Here is a 23,531-nt window from a genome sequence, read left to right on the forward strand (position 1 = left end):
GTGAGCAAACTGAGCTGCAATCTCCCTTCCATCCATGCAATCTTTGGGCCCCCTACAAGTCTGGTTACATCTCTCATATATATCCTGGTCTGGTGTTAAAGTTACTTGCCAACCAATCAAATGTTGAACCAGTTGCCAAGTAATGAGACAACCACACTGCCAACCAGGGACTCAAACACACACACAAAGACATTTTCTGTTGTGCTGCTGCTCATGTGCTCATCCAGCAAGTGCCATCCTGCCGCAGCACTTCCACATCATTATGTGGAAATTCTTGCTTGTTGCCAGCCTTTCCTCAGCTTTCAACAGCCCCCTCTCTTTCCCATTCTCACCTCTTCTCAGCACCCTCTCTCTCCCAGAGGCTCACTGATTCCATAACCAGCTGCTCCTCTCAAAGCCCAGTCACCTCTGACAGAAGATTCATGAACACTGCACAGGCACTTCTTTCTGGCTCACCACTCTCTTTCTAGCTTGCCTCTACTTCTCAGGGCCCCACCCCAGCATATTCATAAACTGTGTGCCTCACAGAATGCTGCTTTTATCGTTCTGTAGGATCTGCTCTGCCAATCTATTCCAGGAAAGGGGGAGCCAGCAGTGATCCATGCTGGACAAGAGTGAGGCTGGGAAGAGCCTGGCTCAAAGTAGCACAGCTCCAGATGGAATCCCACTTTCCCACAAAGAGCCAGTGCAGCCAGAGCTTGCACACACACACACACACCCAGCCCCAATCTCTCCATACACAGTTAAAAGATATGCATTTATATTAAGGTTTTACATGAAAATGGACAAAAATATCACAACATGTATATTATATTTACATGCACTACTGTGGCATCAACCAGAAAACCCTGAAAAATGTAAACAAGACAAATGAACTCGTATGATATTAAGCCTATTATAACATATGTTGGGTATAGGTTTGGCCCTCACAAAGCCATGAGTTAACTAAATTACAAAATAGTAAACCTCCTATATCAAAACATCACTAACTGCCAGCACTCAAATAGTAACAACCCTATATATGAAAAGGCAACACTGATAAACCCCTGAAACCCCAATATACTTCCAATTAGGAAAACAGAATAAACCAGGCTTCTAAAGATCCCTACAAAGAAACTACACGTCAACAAAATACCTCACCTCAATCACACATGTGGACTCATCAATGCAGAATGAAGAGACCATAAGGAATAAAAAGAAATGTGCAGGCAAAAACTAAACTAGAAAATGCAATAAGCTAGATTCTGTATGCAGTGCAACAACAGAAAAACAAACATTACTCCTGTTCATAAAATATTGAATAAAAACTAAGAAATATAAAACATAATAGTAAAACCAACCAATAAATATCAATAAAAAGAACACACATTTCATAACATAATTTTTTTTTAAATTTCCCAATAAACACCAATAAAATATTTCAAATAACACCCAATATATTTTTTTTATCTGAAAAATATACCCTGCTTTCCATACCGGGGAACTTTGGATTTCCAGTCATCCTGAAATTGTCATGGATTAGCAAGGGAAGAATGGTGCAAACACACATACACACACACACACACAAGCTACCACTCACAAACACACAAGCAAGTTTCCTCCCTCACATGGAGCCTCTATTCATTCCTTGCCCAGTAAGCCTGGCCATTGGTGGTCACCCACTGCATCACTCCACTGTTTAGCCACAACCAGCCTGGCCTCCAGCAGTGGCCCACAGCATCACAACATCCACTGCTAGCCTAGCCTCTGGTGACAGCCTGCAGCATCACTCCATTCTTCAACTGCCATTGGCCTGGCCTCTGGCGGTAGCCCACAGTGGCACTCCACTCTTCAGCCACTGCCAGCCTGCCCTCTGGCAGCGGCCTGCAGCATCTCTCCAGCTACTACCGCCTGGCCTCTGCCAGTGGCCCGAGCTCTGGTGGCTCACAGAATCTCTCCTCTCTTCAGCCACAGCTGGCCTGGGCCCTGGTGGTGGCCCACAGTACCTTTTCCTTCAGCTGCTATCTCCTTTGGGCCATTCTGCCTGCACACCAGAATGTGGGGACATTGCATAGCAGAGGACATGCTGGTGCCAAATATCACATGACCAACTGCATCAGCCCACCAGGGGATCTGCAATCCCCCATTAGGTCAATCCGCCCCTGTTCCCAACTCTCTTCTGAGGAAAGACCGAAGCAAAGAATTCCTTTAACTTTTCTGCTATGGCCTTCTTTTCTTGAGCTCTCCTTTTTATATCTCAGTCATCTGGTGGTCCTACTGACTTCCTCACAGGCTTTTTACTATGAATTTATTTGAAGAGTATAGAAATGTGAAATAAACACTGGAGACAGTGTGGAAGCAGTAATGCTAAGTCTTTATGGGAGAAAAATGTACACACCTCATGCCCCAGAGGAACCAGATTCGTCACCAGAGCCACATGTAATTCATCCTAGGTTATTATGGGAAATAAGTGAAGTAGTTGCTTGATCACTTTAGGTAACATTTCAGGAATCAATTAGGAACAAGTCTGTTCCTTAGGACCAGTTATAGGCTCATGGAGTGCCAGTATTTACAAAGGGATCCAAAGCAGTACTAGGTAATTACAGATCAATTAGCTTAACATCAATTCAGGAAAATACCAGCAGATATCTTAAAGAAGGAGATGATTGCAAAGTTGAAGGAAAAAGGATTAATCAGCAAGACTTAATGAGTTCCATATTCAAAAAACATTTAGATGGATATCTCAAAATGTATCCATCTAAATGGCTAATGTGGCATGTTCAGCCATTTATCTGTCTAAATTATAATTAGATATTTATATGGATATAATTTTGCTAGATAAAAAAAGAGGCATTTTAGGAGCATTCCAGGGAGGGGCTGAGATATCTGGCTAACCTAGCCAAATATCAGGTATATCTAGCTAGGTTAGCCGGATAGCCGGATAACCTTCTTCTGAGCAGGTCTAAAGTTATCCTGTCTTGTGTGGCTGGATAATGTGCTAAGGTGCACTGTCATACCCAAACAAAAAAAAAAAAAAGAAAAGAAAGTGCCAGCGGGCCAATCCCCTCCCTCCTCCAACACATCATACAAAGACCCTGTTGGGCCATACTGTCATCACTTCCCAACCAATTTTAATCCATTAGAAATCTCTGGTATTGTATCTAGGCCCCCCTGTCCCGGTTTTTGATAAATCGTTCAATCAGCTGCCCTCCTTCCCTCCCACCCACCTGCCCGCAAGTATAATAAGAAGGGCTGGCCCCCCCTTCATCCCAACCCTCTATATCCCCCCCCCCCCCCCCCCCCCCCCCCCATATCTTATTTTAGCCTGCCGGGAGCAAGGGATCCACTGTCTGCCTCCAGCGCTGTAAACTTACAACTAACGAGTGGCCCTGGAAGACTGTTGCTCCTGGAAATATTCTGTTGACTGTAGGAGTCCCTATCCCCCATTTTGTTTAATATTCTATTGACTGTGGGAGTCCCTATCCCCCATTTTGTTTAATATCTTTGGGGGGAAGTGATTTCAAATTTGGAATCTGCTACCACTGCCATGCAGACGACATGCAGCTCTGTCTCCATGTGAGGAAACATCAGGTTCCTAGGGTGGGATTGAGAAGAAGCAGGCTCCCCCTGTAGAGAGTTCCTGTGCTGGAGTTTACAGGAAACTTCCTCAGAACCCCTTAAGGGACTAGACATGATTATCTGGCCAGGTTCTCCATAAGGATCAGCCTCGCAAGGGATTCTGGGTGGAGGGAGTGCCCCTCACCACAGTGTAAGGAGTCAGGGCCCAGAAGGCTTAGGGAGGCCCCGGGAAGCAGGCAGGAAGCCAGCGTATGCCAAAACTAGTTCCCTGTACGTACCTGGATCAGTCCAGACAGTGGGTTATGTCCCCAATCCAGCAGATGGAGTCAGCACAAGCTTTGAGGGGGCGTATCCATATATACTACTACCCCCTCTGCAGGAGTTCAGTATCTTCTGACTCCAGCAGATGCGAGTAGGGGAATCAGGCTTCCCCTCCTTTTCCTTCACTTTCTTGCTTGATTATGGCTTGTTGCTGTCTTTTTCTGTGGATCAAGTTTGTAGCAAGTTTGTATTAAGTTTAAAAAAAAAAAAAAAAAGGCAGAGTTCTTTCAACTTCTGGGGAGTGGCTTCTCTTCCTTGTCTCTTCTCTGCGGCCTTGCTGTTTATTTCTCGTTGCAGCCAGGGGTAAGTTTGTTTTTCCTTTGTAGTTTTTTCCTTTACAGCTCAGCCCCCGGTGCCCGCGAAAGCCGGTGGAGCCGGCCTCTTCGCTCTTTACTCCCTCACCCACGGCCATTTTACAGCTCCTCATGGGCTGCTGAGCCATTTAGGGAAAGATGTCTGGGGCGGGTCGTGTGGCCAGGAAGGCCCCCCCGCGGCACCCTCCTCTATTTTCAGACAGCGGACAGTGCGGGCCGACCGGGCCCCCCCGCAGCGGCGCCTTTGTGCGCGTGGCCCCCCCCGTGGCTTTTTCTTTTCTCCTGCAGCGATCCCGATGCCGCGGCCGTCCCACTGTGCGGCCTGCGGAGACCCGGGGTCCCGGATTTCCCAGGAGGGCATCTGTGCACGATGCCTTCCCGGGGGGGGAAGGTACCTCACAGTCCCTGACTGATTTCTCTTTTTTGCCCGGGCGGTGCGGGCCGGCCACTCCGCCATTTTTGGCGGGAACGGCGGCCATTTTACATTCTGAGCGCCCTGAGGCGCAGGCCACTAGGGGGAACGGATCCCTGGAGGCCACGAGGGAGAACGGATCCCTGGAGGACTCTACCAGCGGGGGTGTTCCCCCGATTTTGGTGCAGGAAACAAGCACCCAGAGCCAGGGAGCAGGAACCACGCCGCCCCCAAAGCGCACCCGAGCAGGCCGGGGTTCTCTCCGGAGTTTATCCTGCTCATGCATACCGCTTATCTGCAGGGGCTGGAAGCACCTGTGGGACCCCCCCCCCTCCTAAGATCCCTCGGATGTCGCCCTCGACGCCGGCCCCCCCCGACCCTCCAGGAGTGGGGGCCTCCCGCCTTCCTACCCGGGTCCGATCCACGCCCACGGCAGTGGGGGCGGTGCCAGACCCAGCGGGACATGGACTTGACCTCCCGGACGGGGGACAAGGGGACGGCACACAGGAGGGGGATGATCCGCGTACCCTACGCCTCTTCCAGAGGGAAGAGCTGGACGACCTCATCCCGCAGATCATCCAAGAATTAGATTTGGATCCGCCACCAGACCCACCTGCCCCAGTAGCTCCCGCTGTCATCACTTCTTCAAGGAAGGGAGATCCTGTCCTGGCGGCACTCCGGCCGAGGGCTCGGGCTTTTCCCATTCATGACTCGTTTTTACAACTTCTCACCAGGGAATGGGACACCCCGGAGGCCTCCCTGAAGAGCAGCCGGGCTATGGAAAAGCTGTACCCGCTCCCCGAAGATTTTCTGGACCTCATCAAGGTCCCAAAGGTGGACTCCGCAGTGTCGGCGGTCACGAAGAGGACGACTATCCCAGTGACGGGAGGTGCGGCGTTGCGGGACACACAGGATCGTAAGTTGGAAGTTTTCCTTAAGCGGGTTTTCGAGGTCTCCGCTCTGGGTATGCGGGCGGTGATGTGCAGTTCGCTTGCCCAGCGGACTAGTCTCCTTTGGGTGCAACAACTCCTCACGTCTCAGAACCTGCCGTCCGATGAGGCTGCCCAGGCAGATCGGCTAGAAGCCGCAGTGGCGTATGGGGCGGACGCCTCGTACGACCTTTTTCGGGTCCTCACAAGATCCATGGTTTCGGTAGTGGCAGCACAATGACTACTGTGGCTACGCAATTGGGCGTCTGATACGTCCTCTAAGTCCAGTCTGGGCTCTCTTCCCTTCAGGGGCAAGTTCCTCTTCGGGGAGGATTTGGACCAGATCATCAAGTCCCTGGGGGAGAACGCTGTTCATCGGCTGCCGGAGGATAGGTTTCGACCATCCAGAGCGTTTTCTTCTTCTCGGACCAGAGCCAGAGCGCAACGGCGCTACAGGAGCTACAGACAGACGGGCTCCCGGCCATCCGCCCCCAGGTCTCAGCCCTGGTTGCGCGCCTTCCGCGGGCATCGGCCCGCACGCACTACTCCCGGAACCGGGAACCCCTATACCAAGTCTTCACAATGATGCCAGTCTCGCCCACTCCCCTGTCCCCAGGATTGGGGACCGACTAACGTATTTCTAAGCGGAGTGGGCACGGATCACCTCGGACCAGTGGGTCCTGGATACCATAAAACACGGCTACGCATTGGAATTTGTCCGCCCCCTGCAGGGAAGGTTCATCTTTTCCCCCTGTGGCTCGGACCTCAAGAGAGGAGCGGTGCAGCTGACTCTGGACAGACTCCGGGAGATAGGCGCTACTGCGCCCGTGCCCTTCGGAGAGGTGGGCTCGGGCCACTATTCCATCTATTTCGTCGTACCAAAGAAGGACGGTTCCTTCCGGCCTATCCTAGTCCTCAAGGAAGTCAACAAATCCCTTCGAGTCGTTCGGTTCCGCATGGAAACGCTCCGGTCAGTGATTGCGGCGGTGCATCGGGGGGAGTTCCTCGCCTCCCTGGACTTAACGGAGGCCTACCTGCACATTCCCATCCGCCCGGACCACCACAGTTTCCTTCGTTTCAAAATTCTGGACCAGCATTTTCAGTTCACGGCTCTCGCGTTTGGATTGGCGCCGGCGCTGCACACCTTCACCAAGATCATGGTAGTTGTGGCGGCAGCTCTCCGGAAGGAGGGCATCCTGGTTCATCCTTATCTGGACGATTGGCTCCTCCGGGCGAAGTCATTCGATCATGGACGCTCAGCGGTGACTCGAGTAGTACGGTTTCTACATTCCCTGGGATGGGTAGTGAACTTCTCCAAGAGCTCCCTCATGCCCTCGCAACGCTTGGGTTTTTTTTTTGGGGGCAACTTTCGACACCCTACTGGGCAAAGTTTTTCTGCGCCAGGACAAAGCTCAATCCTTGCGGGATCACACACGACGGTTCTCTGCGTTACCAGAGCCCACCTCCTGGGACTACCTGCAACTCCTGGGAGTGATGGGGTCCACCATCGACCTTGTACCTTGGGCTTTCGCGCACCTCAGGACCTTACAGTGGGCGCTCTTCTCCCGTTGGAAACCAGTATTGCAGGACTATCAGATGATTCTCCCGCTCCCACAGAATGCCAGGGACAGTCTGGGCTGGTGGTTGGATCCGCCGAACCTGGCCCGTGGCATGTCCCTCGATCTGCCAAATTGGGTGGTGGTGACCACCTATGCCAGTCTAGCAGGCTGGGGTGCAGTCTGCGATCGAAGCGCCATGCAGGGGACGTGGTCCATGGTGGAGGCGAAGTGGTCAATCAACCGTCTGGAAACCAGAGCGGTCCGGCTAGCTCTGCGACATTTCCTCCCGCTTCTTCGGAACCGAGAAGTCAGAATCCTATCGGACAATGCTACCACCGTGGTCTACATCAACCGACAAGGAGGCACGCGCAGCCCGCAGGTCGCGCTCGAGGCGGCGCTGCTGATGCAATGGGCGGAGCGTCATCTCGTCCGGCTAGCGGCCTCGCACGTCGCCGGTGTGGACAACGTCCAGGCGGACTTCCTCAGTCGTCAACTGCTGGACCCGGAGAGTGGTCTCTCTCCGACAAAGCAATGCAAATTCTCGTCCATCGGTGGGGGGCCCCCCACTTGGATCTGATGGCGTCCGCTCTCAACGCCAAGGCTCCACGCTTCTTCAGTCGCCGGAGAGAGCGCGGAGGGAGTGGATGCCCTGGTCCTCCCGTGGCCGCCATATCTTTCTTTTCCACCATGGCCCCTGGTGGGCAGGATGCTCCGTAGAATAGAAAGCCATCAGGGGACCGTGGTTTTCGTCGCCCCAGAATGGCCCAGGCGACCCTGGTTTGCGGACCTGCTACAGCTGGTGATCGACAGGCCAATCAGGCTGGGGCACCTCCCCCAGCTCCTACATCAGGGCCCGGTATTTTTCGAGCAGGCAGAATTCTTCTGTCTTGCAGCCTGGCTTTTGAGAGGCGCCGCCTCTGGCGTCGGGGCTACCTGGAGGCGGTAGTATCCACGCTATTGCGGGCACGAAAGACATCGGCCTATGTTCGAGTCTGGAAGGTGTTCGAGCTGTGGTGTACCAGCCAGGCCACGAGACCCGCTAAGGCTTCTGTACCTCAGATCCTTCAGTTTCTACAGGCGGGGGTGGAAAAAGGGCTCGCCTATAATTCACTACGGGTTCAGGTGGCCGCCCTTGGTTCGCTGTTGAGCGATGGGGGCTCTCTTCTACAGCATCCTGACATTGCTCGTTTTCTCAAGGGTGCCAAGCATATGCGTCCTCCGTTACGGGACCCTTGTCCCTCCTGGAGTCTTAACCTTGTGCTTCGCTCCCTGTCGGGACCACTGTTCGAGCCGCTGCGCAGCGCAACGATAAAGGATCTCACTCTTAAGACTGTATTTCTTGTGGCCATCTGTTCCGCTCGACGCATCTCGGAGATGCAGGCTCTGTCGTGTAGAGAGCCCTATCTCCGTTTCTCCGACTCTGGAGTTTCGCTTCGCACCGTTCCCTCCTTCCTTCCGAAGGTGGTTTCTGCATTCCATGTGAACCAGACGGTGGAGTTGCCGTCCTTCTCCTCCTCAGAGCCGAAGTCTCTCCGTCTCTTGAATGTCAAGCGCACTCTGCGCCTCTATCTGGAGGCTACAAATGAGTTCCGAACCTCTGACCATCTCTTTGTACTCTGGGCCGGTCCTAAGAAGGGGTCTCAGGCCTCGAAGACTACCATTGCCAGATGGCTGAAGGCCGGCATTGCTGCTTCTTACATTGGGGCGGGTCGGACTCCCCCACCCGGAATCGTAGCGCATTCTACACGTTCTCAGGCGGCTTCCTGGGCGGAGGTTCGCTCGGTATCCTCGCAGGAAATTTGTAGGGCAGCCACCTGGAAATCGTTACACACGTTCTCGAGGCACTATCGTCTGCACCTCGCCTCTTCGGTCTCTGGACACTTTGGCGAGCAGGTTCTCCGAGCAGGCCTCGCAGGACCCCACCCGATTTAGGGAAGCTTGGGTACATCCCACTGTCTGGACTGATCCAGGTACGTACAGGGAAAAGAAAATTATTATTTACCTGCTAATTTTCGTTCCTATAGTACCATGGATCAGTCCAGACGCCCACCGCGTTTGGGTTCTTGATCCTGCTCAGCTCTGCGCTGCTTCTTGCTCGCAGTGTTCTGTGTCTTCACAGTTGTTTCTTTTCGCTGTTTTTCACAGCTCCCTACAAGTTGGTAGGATGTTTGCAGTTACTTGTTGCGGTTACAATTGTTTTCATTATCTGTTTCCACAAACTTGATCCTTCGGGGGTTTCTACTCGGGCTTTGATATACTCGATACTGAACTCCTGCAGAGGGGGTAGTAGTATATATGGATACGCCCCCTCAAAGCTTGTGCTGACTCCATCTGCTGGATTGGGGACATAACCCACTGTCTGGACTGATCCATGGTACTACAGGAACGAAAATTAGCAGGTAAATAATAATTTTCTTTTACATTTGAGTTTGAGTGTTGCCAGCACTGCAAGGTGAACAGTTTTCTTTGTGTTGTGTTTTGTTCTGTAAATGCAATTGTACATAAGGAAACAGTCAGAGTCTGCCTCCTTTATCCCACAGGCTGTTTCCCAGACCGTGACTGCTCCAAGTTACCACAGTTCCATTAAAAGCCATCGTATGTGTCAGAGCCATTAACATGGTCTGAATTATCATCAAGTTAACTATTCCATCACTGGGAAAAGGGATTTACACTAGATAGGTAGTTTACAATACACATCTTACATTTTAGGATTATAGGATCCAAATCACTAAACACAGTTAAATACAAGACCCTGCTGCTAACATCCACAAACGTCTTGCACAAAAACAAGTTTGTTTTTTTTTCTTGCTTAGCCTTTCCATTGAAAGCAGAGCAATGAGTGAGAGAGTGTTGGTGCTGCTAACCACATAAAAAGAGTTGTCAGTGCCATCTTGTGAATATCCAGAAGACAATTTTTAATAGCTCATCTAGTGGCAAGGTCTGTGCACTTTTGCACACAAGTCTCTTGTAGCTAATTTTCCAAGAATAACTACCCAGGCAGCTTCCCTTTAAAAATCAATTGCAAATATAAGAGTACACGTGGTGCACACACATTGTGCTTCCTCTTTGGGGGGGGAGGGGCAGATCAAGGGTACAAAATCATGTGTACAACTGAAACTATCAACATGAAGGTACTGCTTAACTCCCCCAGCCTAAATACCTGCCCCTCTCCCTAGAAATGCCTCCTTATGACCTGGCTAAAGGGTACATGTCATGAAAGGCTGCACTTACTTTTAGCCATACTGAGGTGCACAAAATTCAGCCAGACTGGGTAAATATTTTTACCTAGGTTAATGCCTTCAAAAGTTGTTCTGTTAGTTGCTTAATAGAAACGCGTTCTTGGCATGAGCTTTTTTTTTGTGTTTTTGTTTTGTTTTTTTTTAAGAGGGGCCTCTGCACTGTATACATAAACTCTAAAGTCGCATTTCCGGCTGCTGCACTTGCCTTTCTCCAGCGGGCTGGAATCCGTGCATCGTACATGCAGTCCAGAGCATCCCTCAGGTTCTCGCTCATGATGATGGTCCCGTCGATGGCAAGCTTCAAGTCAGTGAGCGTGCCTCGCACCAGGCTAATCACCCTCTGCATCCTGTCAATCTCCTGACGCAGGAAGATGTTCATGGGTTGAAAGGGGCCCATCTTCTGTAGCCTTTCCCTCACCTGCCGCCCAGAGATGAACAAGGGAAAAAAAAACAAACCAACAAAATAGCAAAAATCAGATTACGGTAAGGTACCTCAAAGCCTGAACTCTTTTCATGACAGGGAGAGAAACAGTGACAATTAAATATTACAAAGTTCAAAACGTGATTGTGCTTTTTATGGATACTGCAGTATGGCTATTTATACTGTGCAAGAATGGAATCCGTGAAAGCCTGCATAAATTGTGAATCTTCAACATATTCCAACAGTGAATCAAATACACTGGCCACTATATTTTTCCAATGTCATTTATTTCATTATTTTTTGTTTTTATTCCCCCCTTTTTTTTTTACTTAACTCTCCAATTGCACAAACTCATGGAATTACAGCAACCATTACTTTTATGAAACTATTCGTTTTTGGAAGGGAAAACCTCAGACAGCGCTTGGTATCAAGATCTTTTATTTCATTCTCTAGATGATTCTGCGTGCAATCGTTTTCATTGCCATCACGGGTCAAAAACCATTTCAGTTTTTTTATTTCAAAACTTATTCAAACTTCAAAGTCTCGTCAAAAATAGTTGCTATGTTATTAATAACTTCTCACATCAAAAAATTCTCCTTCTCTTCCTTCAGAGAAAATGGGTGGTGCATATGGTCTGCCTACCCACATACAGTCAAAGGATAAATTCCAGATTCAAATAATCAGTTCTTATCTCAGCAACGCTTATGCGCTGCTTATGCAATGCTTCTTCTTCTTCTCACCCAGCCAAAAGTACCCACTACACCTTGGTCACCTAGTCAGAAAATTCTAAGACTATCTGGGCAACTTTAGCCTGGTCTATTCAGCGGAAGACTTATTCAGATAAGTGCCGTGAATATCCAGGTAAAGTTACCCGGGCAACTGTCCCACTCACCAGGCCACTGAATATCTGCCTCTCAAATGATATATTATGGAAACTACTCTACCAAAAGTCTGCCTGGCCAACAGCTGGAAAGAAACAACACCCCAGGAAGAAACTGGTACAACTGAGGTACTGAACTGTTTTCTTCTTTATGTGCCAACACATACCTATCAGAAAACTTAAGATATTATGTTTTCATGGCTTATACTCTATGAATGCCCCGTGCAATGTATATGCACATCCTGGGCGAGCTGTGCCGCAAATCATTTGCAGAAGAAAGCCACTTGGCCAAAAATAAAACTCTACAGTTTTGATTAAGGGCCAGATGTAGTAAGCATGTTCTCCAGAGACAGAAAATGGGAGAAATTGTTAGTGCATACGGCTCTCTGTGCTCAGATGAGGAATCTTTAATAGAGCGGCATTACTACAAAGTAGACTCTTTATAAAAAGAGAACGATCCAGGCGTAAGCATTGCTCTCCACACACACAGCACCTTTTATTTAAATTGGCATTTAAATGTGGTGGGGGAGGGAGTGAAAATAAAACTGCTCTATCAAATCACCAAACTCAATTCTCCCTATTACAATACTGAAAGCATCATTATTTCTTTGTTTGTAAGGAAACCAATGCTTTGGCATCCACTGAGCAGCAGTGGTTTGTGTGGGTTCTGTGGAGTTCCTTTTTTCCCCCTTTTCATTTGATTTTTTGCATCAGTATGGTACATAAAAGGGTAACGTTCTGGCCCCCTGATGCCACTTACTAGGCTGATAGACTCTTTTTTTGGTCCTCACCACTCAACCTCTGTCCTAGGAAGTTGCTGAAGAGACTCTGGATGAGGCATAGGTAGTGACCTTTCTGGCTACGAAGCTTCTCTCAGCCCTGCGGATCGGACTTCACCGACAATGCCTGCAAATTTTCTCTGAATCAGCGATGCAGTTGCCTCCTTCCCCTACCCCCTCCATGAACTTCGAAAGTTCACGTGTGGATGTGTCTCTGGGGAGAGGCTTGCAACAGGCAGCTGTGCTCCGAAACAATGTCATGCAAGTGGGCCAATGGAAGATGGCCTTAGGAGTGGAGTGCAAGCAGAAGGAGCTGCAATGAGTGGAGAGAGCTTGAGGTTCAGGTCCTTGGAGCTGGTTCCAGAGCAACCCCACAGTGTGAGCAACCAGAGAGTGCTGTCATAATATTTCTATGCTCCAAAAAATAAATATTGCTCTAATCAAGGACAACATACTGTTCTCTAATAATTTCAGATATAAAAATCTAGGTCCTCATTAATTTCCACCAAGCTAGAAGGTCTCTACCATATCAAATAGTGAGAAAGTATTTTTGGAGGTTTTAAAAATCTCTTGATGCTATACCTCTTTTGACTAAGGTTTATGTTCCATCTATGAGGTGGTTGGGAAAACAGCAGGAAGGGGCAACAGAGGCCCTTACTCCAGTGGACAGTATGGACGTCTCTGCTATTTTAGAAACCTCAGAGGAAGAAGTAACGACTAGAGGGACATTGCCCAAAGTGGGGGGCAGGATATGGTAATTTTGGGGAGGAGCTACTTATCCGGCTAACTTACGGCTGGATTCATCATTCTTCCCAGAATGATGGATCCAGTGAAAAAGGGGGCGGGGATGGAGGGCCTGCGAAAGGCCGCAGCCGTTCGCACTGCGGCGGTGCGATTTTGCCGGCCGCAGTGTGGCCGGCTGCAGTCTTTTGTGCAAATAGCGCTACCGTGAAAGGTGGTGCTATTCGCCACGCTACTGCTGGCGATAATGTTCCTCACATTATCGCTGGCAGTGCTGCTGCAGCCAACTCCTCCCCCTCCCTGCCCAGACTCCTCCCCTCCAGCAAATTAGCATCCTATCACACACGAAAAGTTTCTTTTCAAATGTGATAGGAGTTTATCGCGTGCATTAGAGCCTTATAGCATGCGACAAGTTATAACTGGATAAGTTAAGACCTGCTCAATAAGACTTATCCAGCCTACCAGTGACTTACTTGGGTTTATTTAGCAGCATAGCCGTGCTGTGGAATGTCCCTTGTAAGTTAGCCAGATAAGTTTTATCTGGCTTACTATGATATTTTCCTCTTAATATTTATCTCTTAGATTTGATACTTTTCTTCAGGTATCAGTCTTCTCTTTTTTTGGACATACAATTCATATATTTCCTGATCCTTGCAAGCCTACCCAGGCCATAGGAAAGCGGGTTTTTTGGAGTTTCTGTTGCAGGTCTTGAGTGTTGGTGCATCCTTTCTCGTAAAATTTTCTTGTAAGCGTATTGTAATTTTTCAGGGGAACAGTTGGTGTTTTATGACATTGAGCAATTTAAAATTTTTCTTCATAATAAAATTCTTGATTAATTTCCATTCAGTTAGTTCTACTATGTTGTGTTCTTTTTTTTTTTTATAACTTTTATTTCTGGTAGATGCCATATTGTAATATAACATTGATCATAGCCAGCATCATCATAATTTACATCCAATTAGATGCACCAAAAAACTAAAATCACCACAACAATACTGCATCAATTTTTTAACCATCAGAAACACAGAAGGCACCATAGCACTACAAAACGACAAAACACAAGACAACCATACACATCCCATTTTTATCAATACATACAATGGCAAGAAAAAAATGTACATTGAAAAAAAATAACCCATACACAATTTATTGACCATACAATAGAGTATTCAACATCTTGTAGCTGTTCCCTGCTGAAATGGTAAAAGCAAATAACTATGTTGTTTTCTGTGGATAGGCGCAGTAATTTTTTTGATAGGAGTCTAATTAGATATATTTGTATTTCTGCTTAGTCCATGCCTAAAGATCTTCTTCCACCCACCAATTTTTTGGACTTGAGGTCAGTTCATAGAGGGGCCGATTTTAAATTTTATGCACGCGGGGTACATTTGTGCGTGCTACCCGGCGCGCACAAATGTACACCTGATTTTATAACATGTGCGTGCTACTGCGCGCATGTTATAAAATCTGGGGTCAGCGCATGCAAGGGGATGCACACTTGTGCACCTTGCGCGCGCCGAGCCCAAGGGGAGCCTTGATGGCTTTTCCCGGTCCATCCGAGGCCGCTCCGAAATCGGAGCGGCCTTGGAGAGAACTTTTCTACCACTCCCCCCCCCCACCTTCCCCTCCCTTCCCCTATCTAACCCACCCCCCAGCCCTAACTAAATCCCCCCCCACCTTTGTTGCAGAAGTTAAGCCTGCCCGAGACAGGCATAACTTGCACGCGCCAGCTGGCTGCCGGCATGCCATCCCCCGGCACAGGCTGCTGTGCCGGAGGACTCGGGACCGCCGTCACGCCCTGGCCCCACCCCCAGACCGCCGCCACGCCCCCGACCCGGCCCACCCCCGGCCCGCCGCCCCGCCCCCACCCATTTTTGAAAGCCCCGGGACATATGTGCGTCCTGAGGCTTGCGTGCGCCGCCGAACCTATGCAAAATAGGCTCGGCGCGCGCAGGGGTAGGTTTTCGCATGTAACCCTTTGAAAACCTACCCCAGAATGTTGTAATTTCTCTATTTTTATTTAACATTTGGCTTCTTAAGGATGTGTAATGGTGAATATGAACTAACATTTCTTGGATGCTTTATCTTCACATATATTAATGAATTGCAAAATGAAATTAAAAAAAAAAAAAGAAAACCAGTGCTTTAAATTTATATGGTATCATCAGCTGTTAGGACAGGATGTGCCATTTTGGCAGCACAATTACTCAAACTTAAGGTTGCTCTTAGTGCAGCACCATTTTTGGCCAAGCGTTAACACTGGCAGCATCCTCTTAATGAATGTTGTTGTGTTGATGTTCTCCTGGTTCTGGGAGCTGTAGGGGTGAGAGCACGGTGGTTGGTTCCCCTGCTTCTAATCCGCTCAGTGTTGTCTCCGCCTACTCACTCAGGGGCGGATTTTAAGAGCCCTGCTCGCCTAAATCCGCCCAAATCCGGGCGGATTTAGGCGAGCAGGGCCCTGCGCGCCGGTGAGCCTATTTTACATAGGCTCACCGGCGCGCGCAGACCCCGGGACTCGCGTAAGTCCTGGGGTTCTCCGAGGGGGGCGTGTCGGGGGCGGGCCCGGTCGTCGCGGCGTTTAGGGGGCGTGCCGGGAGCGTTTCGGGGGCGGGCCCGGGGGCGTGGTTACGGCCCGGGGGTGTGGCCGCGCCCTCCGGACCCGCCCCCAGGTCGCGTCCCGGCGCGCTAGCGGCCCACTGGCGCGCGGGGATTTACGCCTCCCTCTGGGAGGCGTAAATCCCCTGACAAAGGTAAGGGGGGGCTTAGACAGGGCCGGGTGGGTGGGTTAGGTAGGGGAAGGGAGGGGAAGGTGAGGAGAGGGCAAAAGGAAGTTCCCTCCGAGGCCGCTCCGATTTCGGAGCGGCCTCGGAGGGAACGGGGGTAGGCTGCGCGGCTCGGCGCGCGCCGGCTATACAGAATTCATAGCCTTGCGCGCGCCGATCCAGGATTTTAGCGGATACGCGCGGCTCCGCGCGTATCTACTAAAATCCAGCGTACTTTTGCTGGCGCCTGATGCGCCAGCAAAAATACGCCTATTCGCGTTTTTTGAAAATCTACCCCTCAGTGTCAGCACCACAAATATTTACAAAATGTGTGGGTCGGCTGCATTGATCTCATATATTGTATGATCAGCAGCGCCAGTCTGCAACTTTCTGAAAAGACTTGTAGTGTTAGTATTGTGCAGGTAGGCAGAATGGCATGACACCAGGATTATATTCATGTGCTACATACTGAGAGGTGGGGAAGTGGAGCTTGCTGACCCCTGGATCAAAGACTTATTTTTCATATAGCATACACCATCACTTACTTCGAATGGTACATAATCAACAGGAAGCTTTTCCAGCATGTCATCAGCTAGTCTTGCAACTACTGCTTCTCGGGTCTCTCCTCCTCCACTGGAGCTGTCTTTGGGTTGAATACTAAGGATAGTGTCCAAAACGTCCTTAGCAAGCTTACTTTGATATGTGATATCAGCATTAGGGTGCAGACCAAAGACTTCTGGTGTGTCGTAAGCAGGCAAGCCCTAAAACACCCAATATACACAAATGTGTCTCAACCACAAATCCATTCACAGAAATAAAACCATCTTTAAGATATAAACTAAAAGTAAGGCTATTTGCCATTTCAGACAGTCATTCTGAACAGAAAACAGGAAACATCCAAAATGCTAGAGAAATCATAATACATTAGATTTATTATTAAAGTGAAAGCTGCCCCTCTTTATAAGAAACCTAATTCTAACAAATGTTTTGTTAGAATTAACAGAAATCTTGTTCTCCAGAGTCATTCTAGCATTTTTTGTAACAGTAGGCCAGTTCTTCTGAATAATTAGTTCATGCAAAAACCATTCTGAGCTTCCAAATCCATACTTACAATGCAATAGAAAAAACATTACTTCTGCAATCACAATGCAGTCATGCATAAGCCAACTGACAGTATTATTTTTTAAGTAATTCTGGCAACCATAGTTCAAGATCATGGGTTTAGTGGTGTCAGGCAACATTTAAATTTAAACTTACTTACACCCATAGGGGTAATATTTAGCTGCTTGCTGACTTGCAAAGTTAGCTGGATAAACTTATCCAGCTAACTTTTGCCTAGATTCATCAAAATGATATAAATTTCGCATGGATAATGCCTGTGATAAGGAAAAGGGGTATGGCTAGGATAATTTTTGAGGAGAGAGATTGAGTGAGAGAGAGAGAGAGACTAAGACTCTTTATAAGTGTCTCATAGTAATCAACTATTTATACCACTATAAGAGAGTCATCTAGTATCTCAAGGTGAGGTTTTAGTGGTGGACTAGGGTTTTAGGGCCAGTTTTACATGCACAGTCATTTTGTATATTTATTTATTTATTTATTTTAAATCTTTTCTATACCGTTGTTTGGAGGTGATCGTCACAACGGTTTACATCGAGGCACATAAAAGTAATGATACTGTAATTTATCCGTTTACAAAAGTGCCATAAGGTTCAGTAACATAGTTAGTGATCAACAATGTTAAATGTAATTAATCATGTCCATGTCTCTATCTCGGTTTTGATTACAGAATTAACTTTAAAATTGTGACTTGTCCTTTAAAAACTACACACATAGGGGTAGATTTTTTTTTTTTTTTTTTTTTTTTAAGGTTTATTTAATTTTTATTGAGAAACCAACAAATACAAAACATGTAAACAGTGGACAACAGTAGAAGCATCACAATCAATTCTGCAATCTTGAAACACAACATATGACATCCACCATTGTAAGAGAGCTCTATAATTAGGCCCTCCACTCAATCATATAATGGGCTGCAACCACCTACATTTATACACAGTCCTCAATGAATAGATCGTGTTGAAGCCCACCAAGTAAAACACTGAAGTTTAACCTTTTGGATTCCCAACTGTTTCCCCCCCCCCCCTTCCCATCCCCTCTTTTCCCCTATATAGGATTGAGAACCAAAAATTAATTACTTGCCGCTGAGAAGGAGCTGTTATTTATCTCAACCACCTAAATATTACCACCTCCCTGGGCTGAACTGAATAACTTCCGTACCTTTCCCCTGCCCCCAGTCCTTCCCTTTAAATACACAGCCATATATTTCAATCTTAAACCAGAAAAAAAACCCTTTCAATCCCAACCCCATAAAACTAAAAAAAACCTCCAGTAGCCTACCCCGATGGACTACATACATTCATTAAGAATCCGGCTTCTAGCAACGTGAGGAAGAGACTGAATATATGGATCCCAAACACTAAGAAATCGCTTACTTTGTACTGGGGATTGTCGAATGGCCATCTGCTCCATCTGCATCATCGTATACAAAAGGTTCCTCCATGCCCAAAAAGAAGGGGGATCAGCGCTTCTCCAGTTCATGAGAATCACCCGCTTCCCAACCACACTAGCTTTCTGCAAAAATAACCTGATGCCAGGATCTCGTATTCTCAACGGGGGTATGCACCCAAATAAAATCCACAAGGGCGCTATCGGAATAGAAACATGTAAGATTGTAGCTAAATAATGTGCAATCTGGGTCCAAAAAGCCTGCACCACAGGGCAAGCCCAAAAACCATGAGCCAAAGTAGCCCCCTCCTTCCGGCACCGCAAACATGAACCCGATAGTGCAATACGTTGTCTTTTTGCCATCTGGGGCGAGATATAGGCCCTTCCCAAAAATTTATACTGCAGTTCTCTATAGTATGTATTATACGAGATCCTGGCAATCCGACCATAACAGGTTCGCAATATGGAGGCGGTGACCACAAACTCCCCATCCGCCGTCCATCTGTCTGCCAGTATGGAATACATCTCTATCTTTTTCAGGCGGTGTAGTTGTTGATAATAATATGATAGGGATGGTGCTTTATTTCTAGAGAGGGCCAACAAGTTCTCCAGTTTCTGAAAGGTCGAAATTAGCCTAAATGCCATCGGGATGGTCTTAACATAGTGTTGAAGTTGTAAATAAGGGAATACCGTAATTACTCCCCTCCCATAACTCTTCTGCAATTCAGAAAATGACATCAGATTCCCCTCTTCTGTAAATACATGCCCCAGATATTTAATTCCCACCTTTTTCCATGCCTGAAACTGTGGAGAGGTGATCCCCGGTAAGAAATCAGTATTCCCATGAACCGGGAGCAAATATGCACTGACTCTAGGCATTTGAAGAGTTTTAGTCAAAGTAACCCAGGCCTGCCGTATCGGCAATACCACCTTAGACTGAGTCAGCACGGGGGGGAGTTTTGCTGGCTCTACCTGGAGCGCGTAACTAACATGAACCGGGTATTGAAGGGCACTCTCCGCCATAAAGCTAGTGTGGGAAGAAGTACCAAGCAACCAATCCCGTATAATCCGCAGATTACATGCCACAGCGTACAACGCCAGGTTCGGTACCCCCAGGCCTCCCATCCCCCACCTCCGCTGCAACCAGACCAAGGGAATTCTCGCCTTGCCTCCCCTCCATAAAAATTTCCGCACACAGCTATCTAATAACGACGCATCCCCCCTTTTCAAATGGAGAGGAAGGGTTTGAAATAAGTATAACCACTTGGGTAGAATAACCATTTTAAATAGGTTTACCCTACCACACAGAGTTAAAGGAAAGTTTTGCCACGTAGCAAGTGTGTCTTGTGTATAGCGGAGCATACTTGGCACATTAGCGTTGTAAACCAGAGAAGGGTCTACCGGCACTCTCACCCCCAGATAGCGAAAGGAATCTATCGCCCATTGCAATGGAAAAGAGCCCCTCCATCTCTCCTTCAGCGCTTCTGGAAAAGCCAAGGCAGAGGACTTATGTTCATTCAACCGAAATCCCGAAAAGATTCCAAAGGAACCCATCACATCGAGCAGAGGGCTCAAAGACCGAACCGGATCAGTCAAAAATACCAAAAGGTCATCTGCAAAGGCCGCACATTTAAAGATTTCTCTGTCAAATCGCACTCCCCGAACACCAGGCGCTCCCTGTATAGTAAGTAACAGCGGTTCTAGTTGCAACAAAAAAAGAAGCGGAGACAACGGACATCCTTGACGAGTGCCTCTCCTGATAGGAAACATTTCAGACCTATCTCCATTAACCAAAATGGTTGCCTGTGGATCCTCGTATAATAAGTGCACTGCCTCATAAAACAGGCCTTCGAAACCCATGTGTCTCAAAATATAAAACAAATAACTCCACTCCACCCTATCAAAGGCCTTTTCGGCGTCGAAACTAATAGCCAAATAGGGAGTATTCGTAAAACGACAGATTTCCATTGCCGCTAAAATCCTCCGCAGATTTGAAAGGGCATATCGCTTTCTAACAAATCCCACTTGATGGGGTCCCACGAGAGAGGGCAACACCACCGCTAGGCGATCCGCCAAAATCTTTGCTAACAACTTTTGGTCAAAGTTCAGCAAGGATATAGGACGGTAGGCATCAGGCTGTAGGGTGTCCCTGCCTGTTTTCGGAATAAGGGTAATGTGTGCTACATTCATCTGGGGTGGAAAACTTCCCTGTCGAATTAAAGCTGAAAAAAGCGCGGTTAAAGGTCCCGTCACTCTATCAAGCAGGCCCTTATAGAATTCTGCCGAGAGACCATCCGGTCCCGGGGTTTTTAAGCGTTTAGAATTATAAATAGCCCTCCGGACTTCCTCCTCCGAAATTGGCATATTTAAAGTCATTTTTTGCTCCTCTGTGAGAATGGGAATCGGCAGAGACCCACAAAACTGTCTGCACGCCTCCTCCGACCAGCCCTCCGTCTCGTATAATCGCTGATAGAAATTTCGAAAGAGGCGCAGTATGGTACGTGTGTTTGTTTCCACATGCCCATTCTCATTCTTTAGTCCCGTAATAAACCGAGGCGCTCTCGAAGATCTAATCAAATGTGTCATTAATTTACCCGCCTTATTGCTGTGTTGATACAACCTATGCTGATAATATAACATACTTTTTTTTGCCCTCAAATGTAGTACTGAATTTAACGTATTTTGTATAGATAGGTAATTATCTCTATTTTGTTTCGTATGCAAACGGACCAGACAAATCCGGGCCCTGTGTAATTGTTCAGTCAACAGTAATACTTGCTTATTCAGACTCTTCCGCCGATGTGTCACATATGCGATAATATCTCCTCGGAGGACTGCTTTAGCAGTGTACCAATATAATACTGGCTGCTCAATATGTGCCTCGTTTGAGGATGCATAGTCCACCCACCGTTTTGTTAGATATTCATTAAAGTGCTTATCTTCAGCCAGGTAGTAGGGATACCGCCACAACCGAGCTCCTTGTTCAGGACGCCCAGCCTGCACATCTAGCCAGACAGGGCTATGATCTGAAATGAAAATATCATCAATACCCGCCTCTTGTATTGTAGGAAACATATGAGCACTAGTTAGAAAAAAATCTATACGGGAGTAGGTGGCATGTGCCCTGGACAGATGAGTAAAAGTTTTGTCCCCTGGGTTCAAAGTACGCCACGGATCCACTAAGTGCAGGTTTTTCTGCAAATGCGCAGGTCCCTTACCCATTCCATATTCTCTGCGCCTATTTTTTGAGGCGTCTAACAGAGCATCTTGAATTGTATTAAAGTCTCCCCCCATAATAATATTATCTGAGATGTAGGGAAGGAGGTGTTGGTACACCTCTTGAAAAAATGTTTGGCTAAAAGTATTCGGGGCATACAAGTTACACAATATTAGAGGTTTAGCGTATAACTCCCCAATCAATATAAGAAACCGGCCCTCCGGATCCTTAATCTCCTTCTGAATTTGATATGGTAAATTTTTACTAACCAAAATCGCTACCCCCGCCGAACGAGTAGTAGCCGAAGCATAATAGACCCCCCCTACCCAACCTCCAGCTAATTTAGTGTGTTCTATATCCGTAAGGTGTGTCTCCTGTAAAAATCCAATGTCGGTCCCTTTACGCTTGAACGCCTGTAAGATCTTATTTCTCTTAATCGGGGTATGGATGCCGCATACATTCCATGAGACGATACGGGTTAATGTACTAGGCATGGAGCTGAGTGAAGAAACAGCATAGATTAGCTAAATGTGCCATCCAGACGAAGGCCGTCCCAGCTAAGGCCCTCGTACGTACATTTCCCCATTTTTTTGCAATGGCAGACTGGAGCGTTCCCTTAAAGGGGCACGGAATACATTGAAAGAAACGGCTTAAGAAGCCATCAACCAGGTCAGACTGGACCCCCTCTTTCTCCTCCCCCCCCTCCCCAGAGACTCCCCCCCCCCTCCCCCACTCCCACCCCGACTCCCTCATCCATCCCCCAGACCCCAAATGGGTCTATGCCTTTCATTAGAACGCAGACCGGGACTGCCCCCACCCAGATCTGCATTGGAGGGCGTGCCCCAGACTGGATAGCCACCCTCCCTCCCGCTCCCCCTCTCCTCCACAACGCTTGCATATAACGTTTCCAAATATGTGCATAACCTCCTCTTTCTTTTTTTTTTTTTTTTTTTTTTTTTCCTCCATTTCCGTAAATTACTAGCAGTCTGCCTTACCTCAATTACAAAACTTGGAATAACTATGCAATGACACTCCCAGTTAAAGTAATCCTATAGCCTCCAGCTATTCTGGATCAGACCATTTAGTCTTGCGGTATTGTCTTTTCCATCATTGAGGAAACTCTGGAAGTTGGTTTCCTCTTCGGACGTTCCACTCGCTGCCAATTCGAAGTCGCAGCCCCCCGAGGCTTCGTGGCTGTCTCTTCCAAAGCAGCCCGAGGGGGTTCCAGATGCGCTTGTTGAAAAATCTCGGTGGCGTCCTTCATGGTTTTCAAACGATATGTCGTCCCATCTTTTTGGAAAGACAGGGAAAAAGGAAAATTCCATCTATATCTTATGTCCGCCGCACGTAAAGCTGCAGTAACACTTCTCAATTCATATCTCTTTTTTAAGGTACTAGCTGCCAAGTCCTGATAGACCACAACTGTAGCATTTCTCCAATTCCATTGCTTCTTCTTGCGGGCCACCGCCAGAATGTTTTCCTTTTGCAGGTAACTATTGAAGTTGATGATAATATCTCTCGGCTTGTTATCTCTACGGGCTCCCAGTGCCCTGTGCGCTCTTTCTATGGTAAGGGAGTCTGGTACTGAATCTCTTTCCGTGGGTGCCGCTCCCTCCTCCCCCTGATCAAGAAGGAAGGTACAAAACGATTTAGCAGTCTCCATGCTGTCTCGAAAGTCTGCCGATTCTGGTATCCCTCGCAGTCGGATGTTCATTCTCCTTGATCGGTTTTCCATATCTTCCAACTTATCTTGCAGCACCAGCAATTCCGTATAGGTTTCAGTGGTTTTTTGGGTTAGGGTCTGCAACTTTGCCTCATGGCTTTCCACCTGGACATCTAAATCATCGACTCTATGTCCCAACGCCAGAAAATCCTCTCTCAATTCCGAAAA

General features: G+C 47.8%; 1 protein-coding gene across 1 annotated transcript in view; it reads right to left on the reverse strand.

The window, feature by feature from the left end:
• Positions 1-23,531, reverse strand: part of DNAH5 (dynein axonemal heavy chain 5) — a 640,276-nt gene that overhangs the window by 20,393 nt on the left and 596,352 nt on the right. The window contains 2 exon segments of the mRNA XM_029590044.1: positions 10,538-10,750; positions 16,461-16,676. Of these exon segments, the coding sequence (XP_029445904.1) occupies positions 10,538-10,750; positions 16,461-16,676 (429 nt within the window).

This window comes from Rhinatrema bivittatum, chromosome 2 (assembly GCF_901001135.1).
Source record: "Rhinatrema bivittatum chromosome 2, aRhiBiv1.1, whole genome shotgun sequence".
Taxonomy (NCBI): domain Eukaryota; kingdom Metazoa; phylum Chordata; class Amphibia; order Gymnophiona; family Rhinatrematidae; genus Rhinatrema; species Rhinatrema bivittatum.